The 14,285-nt window shown below is 37.5% G+C and overlaps 2 protein-coding genes across 2 annotated transcripts; both read left to right on the top strand.

The window, feature by feature from the left end:
- The first annotated feature begins 7,614 nt into the window (after window positions 1-7,614).
- LOC141905322 (FMRFamide receptor-like) lies at window positions 7,615-8,727 on the top strand. The gene has a single exon (XM_074794162.1). The coding sequence runs from the start codon at window positions 7,615-7,617 to the stop codon at window positions 8,725-8,727; it is 1,113 nt and encodes a 370-aa protein (XP_074650263.1).
- A 2,407-nt stretch (window positions 8,728-11,134) lies between these two features.
- On the top strand, window positions 11,135-12,193 carry LOC141905323 (neuropeptides capa receptor-like). Its single transcript, XM_074794163.1, has one exon. It carries the CDS (start codon window positions 11,135-11,137, stop codon window positions 12,191-12,193), a length of 1,059 nt encoding a protein of 352 aa, XP_074650264.1.
- Window positions 12,194-14,285: the final 2,092 nt, after the last annotated feature.

Below are 14,285 nucleotides of genomic sequence, written 5' to 3' on the forward strand. Positions count from 1 at the left end.
ATAATGGAAAGAAAGTGTCGTTGACGATTCGTTCGTTCGGAATCATTTTTTTTTCGGGTATTGAATATTGAATTACCTGTAATTCCAGAGCCGCCTCATTCAATACGTAACAAACGAAAAAATAATGATAGAAACAACTTCTAAAAAAGAACACTGATCAGAGTTTTTTTCTGCGCAGAACTTTCTAACTTCCAATTCTCTTTCTCTCGCCGCAGATGTTTTAAGTAACTAACTCATAACACTTTTAACTTCAGTTAGCCGCCTGTTTTTGACGGTCATTATGACGCGCACAGCCACTCTAAAACATTTAGATTTGAGCCTGGAACTTTTCAGTAATTTGCAAAGTTGTTTGAGATGTGAAAAATGCATATTTATTGTTTAGAATAATTCTAGTGGCTTAAACAGTTATCAATGCTAACAAAAATACATATAGAAGTGTCTTTATGTATTTTTGATGCTTATCATAATATTTCATTTTCCATTTGAAATGAAACATAATTATTCTTATAGCCGCGAGAAAAAAGTGTGCGCATTGTGGCGCGCGGTGTCGGGGTTTGACAGGTTGATTCTCTAACTGTATGCAGCAGGATTCGATGGCAATTAAAAACGACAGTTTCTCGATATAAAACAGCTTCAATTGAACGCGCTTTGAAGTCTTTAATTTGAATGAATAGTCACTCGTCGTATAGAATAAACCGTTCAATATCTAATTTGGATTGGAATTGCAATTTCACTGATCGGTGTTAGTCGTGGGTGTTATTGAATCGTGGCGTCTAGTAGTGATCAGTCACTTCACAGGTAAATAACCCCCACCCCCTTATGTATCAGCGAGAAATCACTGATATCTAATCATCTTCGATGTGGGTCTGAGCAGGGGTGTCTCTCTTGATTAGACGTATCATATATGAATTGAAGCTATAGATGTCCGATCGTGCACGTACGATAGTATCAAATCTCTTAAAAAGAAAGACTCCATCCACCCGCCGTTTCGTGCTAGAATTCTCGTTTACACAGCTGCCCACAGAGCCGTCATCTCGTTACAAATAACGTGATCTTTTTCCTAAGTTTTCTCCAGAAAAAAACTGGCCTATTTGGCCATTCTATAGATCGTGCATGTGGTCTATGGAAGGTTTGATACATCGTCATTGAACCGGTAAAAGTCAACGGAAATTCTACTAGATGAACGTAAAGCTTATTGCGTTCTGCTTTATACCACGACCGGTATTGCGTTCACTTCAGATGCTTCCGAAATTGATAGGGCCCGGATCAAATATAGAATAAACACCAGAACACAGTTCTGAATGTTTGCTTTGCAATCGTCAGCGCATGTCAATATCACCCACGGACATCTCACTTTCGGCTTCAAAACACACACAGCTTATAAGTCACTTAATTTTGTGTCGGTTTCTGGTGAGTTATTTCTCTTTCAGTTATCAGTCGTGGCGCGATGGCGTTGGGTCAACAAACTTAAAGCGTGTGGCAGCATTCCGTTAGCGTTACACTGATCCGCGTCGCTACCACGCATACATACACACACACTGAGATCCAACAACGCAATCTTTGCGTATCATCTGATCTCTTCCATTCGTCATCGAAAATATACAACAATTCTTTCTCTCTGTCATTGTTTAGATAAATTATTATTTCCAAGACAGTTGACAGCGACGGTGATTTTCGCTCTAGCTATCCGGATATTACAACCCACCAGTGCGGACAGTCATTCCTGTTATGTCGGCAGCGGACACGGAATCTACGATGAGTGGAGACCAATCGGCGATATTGAAAAAATACTGATTGCCATCTGTAGGTTAACAGTCGAACTAATATCGGCGCTAGTTGCGCATTATTTTATGTCTTTAGATTCAAGGCCAGACTAAAATCATCTCAGAGTGATATAAAGTTAATCTAAAAACTTAACATCTAGGACGGACGTGGGTCTAGGGCCATCAATCATAATGAGATTCTATCAGTGTCTCATCAACTTCATTCCTAAAACAATGTTATTGTTAACAGTTTCTCCAAAGAACGTTGGTGAACAACCTTTTAGAGCAACTTTTCTATGCAATAGTTTGCCAAGAAATGTCAGGGGTAGTCCTACAGTGTTTTTGTTTATAAAAATAGGTAAAAAACTATTATCTTTCAGCTAATGCCTTTTAATTCTTAAAATGTCATTATCTGTTTAGTTGACAGAGTTAATCTTTGGGTTTTATAATTGTTTTATGTCAAGCACAGTGAGTATTTTTAGAAAATAGCGCGAAAGCATATTCTATTATCATTTATCATTATCATTATCAAGATCAGTTGAGACCATCATTGGACGTCAGGGAACTGGGCCCAGGATTAGGGATACTGAAATACTACATCAGGTACAATTAGAACTTTGACTTAATCGGGTGATTTCATAAATGAATTTTCACGTGTACTGGTTGTATTGTTATGAGGCTAATTTGCTACGTTTTATGCATGAACTGCGGGGAGGCTACGTCGAGGCTGCGTCGTCACTGGCGAATGATTTGTCAGTAAATTACTTCAGCTCGTGGCCATAAATAGCCGCACTAACATCCGACAGGTTGTAGTAATCATTCCGGATGTCATTCCGCGTTTTCAAGTAGCCCGTGACCACAAACGAGGAGTCACCGAATTTGTCATCGTGACGCAGTCAGTAGGCTACATGCAGAGAAAATTACTAAGACTGAAAAAACCTCGTACCGATAAGCCGCCTCTGGCAGGCGCGGTGGTACTTTACTAGAATAACATCATTCTGAGATAGAAAACACATCAGAGTTCTTTCACTTCTCAATTTCATCCCCAGAGGAGGCTGTCTCTTGTTCATTTTCAGGCCTTTACGAAAAAGGAAGCTTCCTGTGGCAATCGTGTATCCACCAGGCGCGCTGCAGTGGTCCTAAATTAATCTTCAATAGTATATGGATGAAAAATAATTTGTTACCAAATATATATACGAACATTTGAAAATATTTCTAAAAAATTGACACTACGATAAACTAGAGGAGGAAGTTATATATGTCTAAACCTTTCGATAAATTTAGCCGATGGTAAAATTTGGATTTTGATAAATCAAAGTTTATAAAAGTATCTAAAGCCTGAAATGAAGTACGTAACATGATTAAATAGAATGAAGTTAAACAGTTTACCTCAGTGTTGAACACGAAAATATCAAAATCGCTGGTCTAATTTCCAAGGCACAACAAATTCTGTCGGCGACATTGATTAAATTGTTACACAGTTAAACACAATCAATAATTTAGTTCAATCGTCGCCTATTGTACGAAGAAAAGAAATTAATCAACTGCCACAGGTTTCTGTGACACGCAACGGATATAGGGGTGAAAACTAGAAAGAAACGACTGTTGCACTGTTGCACAATTCATTAAATCCATGATGTCTTCAGATCCAAATTCCACAGTTGACTAACGTTAGACAAAACACTGGAAATAGAAAACGTTGCAGCTAATTTGACTCTGGAGTCAAGTTCAACCAAGTTCAACTGATAACTGTTAAACTGGGCCCTGCAAGTAGCATAAAAATCCTGTATGAAAAATCTAAGAATCTTGATAAAAACAATTTTTCATCAAATCTTAATCCCTTTGAAAACATGGATCAAACGTTATTTTCTGAAATGAGTTTCATAATTATAAACGGAAATTAAAAGTTTTAGAATTGAATTTTTTCATGAAAAAAGAGAAAAACGTCAGAATTGAAAGAACACTTCGTTTACAATTGCTTTGAAGGATTACGCGAACGATTACGCTGTGGTCCTAGATCGGAGGACTTTCTAATTATACAATCTTTGAGAAGCTGCTGTACATGCGGCTTATCTGAAACTGAACATGCTCACATTGTTCAGTAATATCGTATGATTAATGAAAGGGCGTAGTCTTCGCGTCGATCTGTTGTTACAGGTCTAGTTTTCATCACCGACGTCCGGAAATTGAAATAAACATGATGCAATATTTTTAACACAACGCAAAAAGTCACTTAAACAGTTATCAGTAACAGTAGGCGCATTCTGTCTGATTCTAGGTATCGACACTGTACAACTTCACATTGAAAATTTATTATCTCGTTGTATCTCAACGGGATTTTTTTGTGACTTGTAGACACCATGTATACGTGTTTTACGTATGATTTCATCTTACTCCCAAATTCAATCTACATTTCAATCGCATACACCGTCAAACTTAGAGCGGGTGACGTTATACCTTCGATTTCGGAGTTACGCATTTTTAGAACGATGTGACATCTAGTTTACCGCATCGATCCACGTCGTGTATATAGCGTGCTAATTGAAATCAGAAGTCGATTGTAAATGGTTTCTTACTAATAATCGTATGGCGCCCGCGAAACCTTGCATAATATACATTGCTTTGTTGATTAGATGCTTTGATGTATATATATATCATAAGTTATAACAATAAATTTACTGTTTTCAAAGCTACAGATCGGAAATTGCTACGAAAATTTGCTATAACAAGTTCCGCCGTGAGGTCGTTATAACAATATCTGTGGCGCTTCTGAAAAGTTTTTGATTTAGAGCAACAGAAAATATGGCTTCGTTCGGTTATTGGGGAGATTGAAGCCTGCAGATTCGACATCACTTTACATTAGATAGTTATGAACGTCCAAAATTGGCTGATATCGAGGATGACACATTTTTACGGTTGGCGCCAGGGAAATTCATCTCGACATTTGGTGTGAGCACGGCGCTGTTGTGACGTATGTTCGTTACGTGGTTACTAGGGGACTGCGTCGTTTGCGCAGTATTGTTACGCTGCTCTTTAACTTGACGACCTGCATGAAGAGTCAACTAGATGGTGAGGTGACACTATACAGCTAAAAAGGTAATGGAATAATTATCAATATGTTTGATAAGTGTTTGCTTGCAGTCTAATCGGTTGTTTCTATTTGTGAATATATTATACCTCACATTAGGTAGTTAATTCTAGACCCGATTCCGCTCGTCATACTCGGTTGAAGATAAACTTAAATGTTGAAAAAATGAAATGAACTCATTTAACCCATGCAGTCAAACTGTCCTGGTGATTGGACGACGAGTGTTGTTGGTTTACACAATGTTTAGTTAGTTTGTTTATGAATGTACCCGTCCGTGTGTTTGGTAAAACACTACGCTCTGGTAAGTCTCCTAAAACTCTCCATAAAATCAGATCCCTTGTGAGATACAATAAATCTAGCGATTTATCGATCGAAAAGTTCGTATCAAACCGAACTCGTCAATTTTTTTTACATTTGGTTTGATAAGTAAATCTATAAGTCTATGGTTGGTTGAATGCGTGAAGAAGTGGATTTGGGATGTTTTGAAGCGTATCCGAAAAATGGTGGTTTTACGCTACGGTTTGATTATAGCTACTTTCATTCAGATCCAGATCTGATGACTTCGTTCGTCGCTGAGTTAATAGGGGCTGATTAGCTTTCAAAGAGTCGTTATTATGAAAGAAAACAGAGCTTTTAGTTCGGTAAATATTTCTATAAGGAAGTTCATCATTATAAATCCATCTGGTTGCGGCGTGGATCAGACCGGCATTATCCGCATTATCTCCCGTTTATTTTGGGTTTTAATTTTTCTATCGATTTTCAGAGAATCAATTTTTAAAGGATGACGCTGATTTTAGTCGAAGCGACTCAGCGCATCTTAAAAGCTGATTTGAGTTTGAGTTCGTTATATGATATTCTAGTGAAGCGAGTTCCTCGGCCTACATTGATTTATATTTCTTTCGTAGCGGACGAAATAAAAATGTTTATTTATCAAAAGAAGTTTGAAATTTGATTAGTCTTTTAGTGGATAAAGAACGCTCCTTGAAATTCGGTACCGTTTTCTATGTTTTGGGCTCGATTTTTTTTAGGATGTTGTTATCGTGAATATATTTACATCATTTTACAGTTTGTTGGTCTAATCATAAGTAGCTCGGTGAAACGAGCTGCCTGCTGATGGGTGCGGTCAGAACTTCCAACCTCTCGTCAGAGATCGTGTTAATTAAACAGATATTATTCGTCTTGACACGTTTGAACAATCAGTTAGTCGCTGAAAAGAGATGTCAATGTAGGGTTGGTACAAACCAGGGTCCAGTTCCGCAAAGCTAAGTACACTTAGAACTGTTGATTTCATTGAAAGTGAGAAGATTGTCTTGAGTAACCTTCATGAAACCGCGGTAATACATCGTAGCGAAAATTCGTACATTTTCTATGAAATTGGAACTGTACTAATTATAGTAAAGGTAATTATGGTAAAGATTTCACTGAAAATTGTTTACTGGCGAGAGGAATTGATTCTGTAGATGAATTTGAGGCGCGATAGTTCTTTATTACTCGACTCTTATAAGACTCGTCGAATGTTCTTCTCCATGGAGATTTTTAGCATTGTTGCCAATTATTAACAAAAATGCCGTAATATTGTTTTCTATACGTCCTTTACCCCATTGGCAGGCCGACTATAGTACAAGGCGAAAGATTCAAACGCGGTTGAAGGGAAACCAGTCAAGCATTTCAACCCAGTATGTGTACCTATTTGCAAAACCTGGCGGAATCCTCGCTTGCCACTGTAGCGGTGCCGGCATCCCAACGATTCTATCAAACTTTATCAAATATTCAATGTACATTCGGTCTATTTGAAACATTTAAGAACAAGAGAACAGGATGAATTGCACTCTCACTTCATCTCACAAGTTTCATTGATCGATTTGAATATTTCATCGGAATAATCAGTTCCTGAAGTCGATTCTTGGCACCGGTCATTGTCGTTCCGATATCAAAGATTAAAGATCAGTTATTGTTTTATCTTTATCAAATGCGGATATTAACGATGAGTTTCACAATGAGCGGCACTCCATTATTCACAATCAAAGCTTCAGTTTCCGTCGGTCTGTTCGGAACAAACATCTAAAAGCTGTAGGGCTGCATAATTAATTCAAAGAAGCTAATTACTAATTACAAAGAGCGGAGTTTGGTTTGAATTTACCATCACGAATATCAAGACCTGAACAATAAGAAGTCACGCGCGGATGACCGGCGCAGACTTTACTGTAGCTGATATTACATGCAGTGGACGTCATTATATATAGGTTTACAGTTTGCTGTATGTAATATTCTCAAAGGGAGAATTTAGATACAATCATTGCAGTGTTTTCGTATTAACATTTTGCCCTCGGTGATCATTTTTGTGGTGATTGAATAGATATATATAGTCGATATAACGGCATTATTAGTAGCATTATCCTATATCACGGTTCGTGTGGTTGTCCATTAGATTCCCCTTGATTACCAGTTTCAGAAATTACTTTTAGTTTTAATATCTGCTCACGTCAATGGCTGTACAAACATCAAAAAGCCATTTTACCCGCTGGGTTTCTTTAAAATCTATTCTATCGAACAGAAAATCGACATTTTTCGTGGTCGATGGTTTTCGGTACAGATCACGAATAGTTGAAATTCAATCTCACCGAACGACGACTTCTAGCCTTACTTTTTATACATTTCCAGATTCATACCAGGCGAGTAGCACGAGAGGAACACGAGAGGAACACGAGAGGAACACCAAAGTGCAACATCACAATAAAAAGAAATTTACAAATAGGAATCATCATGAACGCAACAACGACAGACTCATGGTTGAACAGTTCACTGATATCGACTACAATTAAACCAGTGCTGGAGCCTTCTTACACTTCTTATATAGAATACAAAATCTCTAAAGACGTTTACAAATACGTAGCGCCCACTATTGTATTTATGGGTCTTGCCGGTAACCTCCTAACGATATGCGTATTGCTGAAAAAGAACGTGGGCAAAGCGAGTACGTCTTATTTATTGGTGGCACTGGCTCTGGCTGATTCGTTTGTATTGATAACTGGTTTAATGAGATACTGGATCAGAGAGATAACTCAACCGTCCGTCGATTTACGAACTTTGTCCCCGTTTTCTTGTAAACTACATCTATTTCTCGTTTATTACATGATGCAATTTGCGATTTGGATTTTGGTTTTAGTAACGATAGAGCGGTTTATTTCCGTCGCGTTTCCGTTGAAAGCGAAATGGTTATGCTCACCCCCTAGGATGCTAGCAGCTCTCGGGGTCATGGGTACGTTCCTCTTCGCTTTGAATTCGCATATCTTCTACGGAAAGTACGGTTACTACTCAGGAGGACGAGTTAGATGCGCGCATCTGAACGAAGAGTACAAATTATTCTGGAACGAAACTTGGGTTTGGATAGATTTGTGCGTAATGTCGGTTGTACCATTTTTGACGATTCTGTTTTGTAACGTGGTTATAATCGTCAAAGTTCGTCTGTCGAGTCGACATAAAATGATGATGCGACGATCTACTGAGAGAGATTCCGCAACGGCCACTAAAATAACCAATATGACGGCCATGTTACTGACCGTTAACTTCGTATTTTTGATCACTTCTTTACCCGCGTCTATCTACTTGGCCGGCTGGACCAATGCGCCGTACACAAGCAACCACAACATAGCTGCCCGCATTTTAGCGTTCGCCTCGGTCAACACTCTCTCCTACGTCAACAACGCCGCTAATTTTCTGCTGTATTGCGTCAGCGGACCTCGATTCAGGGCTCAGTTTCTAGCGATGATCGGCAAAAAATCGGCGAGAATTTATCCGACTTCTCAAACGATGGAGGACCCGGATACTCGTGCTACGACCGTGCCGCCTAATAACACAGCCGAGTCGATAGCTTAAACAATTCATGGTGATTTGAAAAAACCATAGATAAGCCTGGGTTCGGCCGGTGTGAGTTTAAAAAAAAACATTCTTTAATAGCGCGTGCGTGTTATAAGTTTACCGCTGGATTCAGTTGTTCAGTTCGAACTTTACCAAAATGCAAACTTTATTTTCCACGATCGAGTTCCGCCACGCGGTAAAGGTTATATTCAGGCGTCAAATCTTAACCGACAACCTCGGAATCTAAGAAATACGTCCTGTGTTTTAACACTGAATGTTCTAACCCTGTCTCAAATGATATTGTTGTACATGCGGTGATCATGAAGAGTATATTATGATTTGAAATGTAAACTGTCATTATACCAGTATAGCATATAACGACTCCTGTCTGAATGTAAAGATGGCTACTTATCCATTATGACGAAGCTACTATTTATGATTGAATTGATAAACAGGGTATTTAAATACGATGCATATATATATATATATATATATATATATATATATATATATATATATATATATATATATATATATATATATATATATATATATATATATATATATATATATCCCATATCACATACAGATTTCAGGTTCTGATTGATGATTCCATCTCTTTTTAAAACGCTGGCCTTTTTTTAAGACGATATCGTCGATGGAAAATAATAATGGTATGAAAGAATATTTTGTTATTCCAACGATGTTGTATACATATGTTTTATTAGATATATCTACAGTTTACTGGATGATGGATTTGTATCCTATGAATACCACAATGATCAAATTAAAGATTCATTTTATATTTATATCAATTTATGTGAAGTAACATTATATATAATACTGGCTAGATACTGTATGTATCTATTCCACGTGTAAATTCTAATGTGAAGCGGTATTTTTGTAATCAAGTATTAATCGTTGTGAAGACCGCTGCGTATTGTTTGGCCAATTGACGGCAATCCGAATAAAAGTGACAACTCGTAATGGAAACCGTTTACACTAACTGTGAAAACATTTATAATCGATCAGCTCCTCCGAGGTCTGATGTAGCGGTTTGTCTGACAGTCGTCTTTTTATATCAACCATAGGATGAGTGACACGTGTAAACATTACGCCGAGTTGCGAATAGATTTTTTGTCAAATTAACCGACTTGAGCGGTTAACCGAGCTGACCGGTGAGTGAGTCCGCTGAATTTGGACCCCGTTTTTGAATATAAGTTAAATTGTAAAACCGATTATTACGCACAAATTCGAATGAAGGTGATATTTAGATTACATTACACGATTGATAATCTCTGTCACTCGATTCTTACACATGATGTAATAATGTATGGGATTTTTGAAAACATTCCGATATTTCATCATATATCCGAAAAATATGTTATTCGTTGTTTGTTGAGATTGAATAAATGATATGACGTGTAATATTTAAAGCGTAAACTTGGTTTCTTTTGGGATTGTTTTAAAGAATAAATTGTAAAGTGTTTTAAAGTGTTTGTTTCATCCCTTGATTTTCCGTCTTTGTATTGAGAGATCATTTCCATCGCAACACTAGATTGATATTCATTATCATCGATTATCGTTATCCTTTATGGCAAATAACAATTTCGATGACGTCATAAAGCAATAATGTCATAAAATAGGAGACGTCGCTCATTTTGAAAACGCTTCAAACAGAAAGAGATTTATTTCCTTAAGGGAAATTACTATACACTAAAAATACACGTGGAACATTTGACGTGTGTATTGATATTTAAACTATTTGCAACGACATAGAAAATTGGTTTTTGTTTCCTCAAATCAGTTCAGTTTTTCAGTTCACCTAAATAAACTCTTGCTTTACATGTTTTTCATATAAGCCTAAATTCCTAGGATGATTTTTAGATTCGAAATTGTTGCTTATGGTACTTTTTTTAATGCTGAAAATGAAAAAATAATCCGCTTTTGTGGCGCAGTAACCGGAAAAAATCAATCTATATAATTACGATGTTGATTGCAGCGCTGGTGCCAGGTCGATCGACTCCACCTCATCGCTGTGTTTTATTATCAGGTGAAGAGATGCAGCGAGGGAGCGAAGTAAGAAAAACTGCTCGATTGGAATCGACATCAGATTAAGGTAAAACGTTCGAAATTGTGAATACTAAAGCATTCGGATCTACACAACTGAATGTGTTAAATTTACCACTTTAAGTTATTTTTGTGTCTTGTATAAAATAAGTTAAAACAATGGAAAAAAGGAAATCCACAGGAGGGGAGGGAAACAACAAGATAAAATTCACCGGGCAGTTGAACGGAAAGCAGTCGGTATGATTACGGTCGGTTTTTCATTTTCCATACGTCGGATAACTTCAAACTTTGCATTCGTCTCGTTTTTCCTCAATAGCAACTTGTAAATCATTGCTTCAGATCAACCCACGTCATGATGGCTAATGATGCAAATACAACCGATGCGCTACCGTCACCAACCGGTTCGTACAGGGATTACATCGAATACGATATCGCAGTGGGATTAGTTCGGTACATATATCCGCTGATATTCATATTCGGGTTAACTGGAAATATCCTCACAGTTTGTGTACTACTGAAGCGTTCGATTGGTAAGAAAAGTACGTCGTATTTACTGGTATCACTGGCTGTAGCTGATTCCTGTATTTTACTGTTTAGTTTATTACGTAAATGGATCGTTACTCTGGACGACCGGTTTTCTAATTTCGATATGATCGTCCCGTTCTTTTGTTCGATGCGTTATTTCTTGAATTATTACTTAACTCATCTCTCAGTTTGGTTTCTCGTTCTGGTCACCACTGAGCGATTTATTTCGGTCATATTTTCGCTAAAAGCCGTCAATCTGTGCAAAACTCGCAATGCCGTCATCAGTATTTGCGTAGTAACCGTTACTATGTTTCTGCTCGACGCGCACCTATTATACGGAATTGTCGGAATTTACCGAACGCCGGAAAAAATCGCCTGTCGTCTTCGGAGAAGCTCGACATACAGATATTTCTGGTTTAAATTCTGGGGTACGATTGATATCTGTATCTCGACTCTGATACCGTTCTTTTTCATTCTATTTTGCAACGTTTCAATTATTGTCAAAGTCAGAATGTCGAGTCGAAAAACGAAATCGAGAACGACAAACGAAAGTTCTAGCGACTCTAAAATAACTAACATGACCGCCATGTTGTTGACTATCAATTTCATGTTTTTGATCACGTCGCTGCCGTTTACGTTGTACATGCTCGTCTGGTCAGAAATTAAAATCGAAAATCACGCTATCGCTCAAGACATCCTGGCGCAGACGTCGGTATCAGCTTTGAATTACGTGAACAACGCCGTGAACTTCTTGCTGTATTGCGTTAGCGGCCCGAGGTTTAGAGAACAGTTCATGGCAATGATCGGCTACAGATCTTCACGCGTAAACCCCGTAATCGAATCGACAGATGGAAGCACAATCGAGAGATCAACAAACACGAATGGTTGAATCTTAGGCCGCAGACTGGTCTCTGACAATTCTATACTTTCAGATTACGTTTTACCTATTCCGGAATAGCATAATCTGTAACAGAAGCGGTCGGTAGAGAATCTATAATCCGCAATACCTATTCCTAAACCAGAATAAATCAAGGCAGGTTTCGATGGCAAGTTTAGATTGGTTTCTTCCGACTCCATAAATCTCTTCAGGCGCATTCGTTTAGACCTGAATAGCATAATCTGTAAACCTTAGAAGCATGTGTAATACGGGATTGATATCCCTTAAACGAAATCTGCTTTAGCTATTCGTGTGTATATTAGCTTCCTGTTCTAGATCCCACAGGATCGCGGTTCAACGGCAGAGAGTTAACATGTACGTATAGCGCATGATAGATAGAAATAAACAAATCATTAACTCTTGAAAAATGATTTTGTATCCGGGAAAAATAGAATATTTGAATAGTTAATTGATTTTTTCCGAGTCACAAGAAGAAAGAAGTTTGAATTCTAACCGACAAATGGCGAAGCTTTGGCCTCGAGATATCTGTGTAGATCGAGTCGCGAGGGGTTAGGAGAGATCAATAGATCTGAAGCTTCACAGACGCGCCGCCAATTATTCATCCTTATAGATTGATTAGAAATCAATTCCACTCACCGAGAAAATATCAAAACCAAATACACAAACATCCAGAAAAAAATATTTCGATTTTCTTGAGACAAAATAAACACTTCATACAACTTCGAATATATCTTCATATGATTCATTATCTAGAAATGAAATAGCTGATACACTGAAACTAGTTCAAATACTTCTTATGCTATGTAATTCAACAGCTTGGAACATGGAAATATTTAGATGAAATTTGTCGTATAGAAAATGTAAGTAAACGTTTTATCTTCAATGACATGTCATCAAACATCATACATCAAACATAAATGAATGAACGGTCAATAAGACAAAATGAGACAAATCGACCCTGTCATGGTTTTCCGCTAGAATTACGTTTTTCGCCTTGGTAATTCTGCCAGTATTCTTTATAATTCATTAGGTGTGGCTGTTGGCGTTTTAGATCTTCAGTTTCAATTATTTTCCGCTCGTTATCGATATCTGAAACATACAGAGTTGTTAATCAGAAACGAGGAAATACTCGCTCGGCGTGAGTTCTATAACACGCTACACGAGAATGATACATTCATTATGAAGACAGTAGAAATAACACACGGCAATGAACACACTCATCATGAATAAACACGAGAATGATACATTCATTATGAAAACAGTAGAGGCATTCATCATGAATATACATTAGAATGGAATTGATTGAAATAAAAAGATAGAAACAGTAGAAAAACATGTATTGGAAACTAAGAAAATATCAAAAGAATTGGGCGTTTTTCATATCAATCACGTCATCAGAAATACATGAATAGAAAAAATGTAAAATGTCTTCTTATAAAAGACCAATATCGCACAAAAATATGATCTAGGTTTTGATGGTCTCAGATGATTCTCCTCTATCGAATGAGATAACTTCCCAAAAAGGCATTTATGCATTAGTATTAATAATGGCGAAATGGTCGATGATAAGTCAAGGCGGTGCCTAACGAACACATTTCTAAATGTCCCCGTAATACCCGTGGTAAATAGCTACACAAATGATCATTGGCAATCGATGTAACAAATCAATGATTCTCTGAGATATCATTGCCTTTCTTACCTGTTTTTGTTGGCATAGTCCTGTGTATTTCCGGTTCCCCAACAGACCGCAGAGGAGTTCCACGATCACAAAACTCCTGCACCTCATTATTCAGACCTATTCTCATCAATGATTCCAGAAGTAGTTGTTCTCTATAAATTCTTTCATTCGTCGCCAAACGCGTTAAACCTCGACTCAAATTAGATTTAGATTTCATCGAAATATTAGTAGCTCGTCGGGACATTTTCAGTCAATCAACGCAGTCCTTTCCAAACTATCAAATGATCAAAGAAGCGATATCGTTTATATTCATACTCTAATATCCTAGTCTAGTACAGTAAAAGGGATATTTGCTTTTGCTCGTAAAGTTCCTTCGTCTTAGTATCGAGCATAAGAACGTCTTAG

Source organism: Tubulanus polymorphus, chromosome 5 (genome assembly GCF_964204645.1).
Source record: "Tubulanus polymorphus chromosome 5, tnTubPoly1.2, whole genome shotgun sequence".
Taxonomy (NCBI): domain Eukaryota; kingdom Metazoa; phylum Nemertea; class Palaeonemertea; order Tubulaniformes; family Tubulanidae; genus Tubulanus; species Tubulanus polymorphus.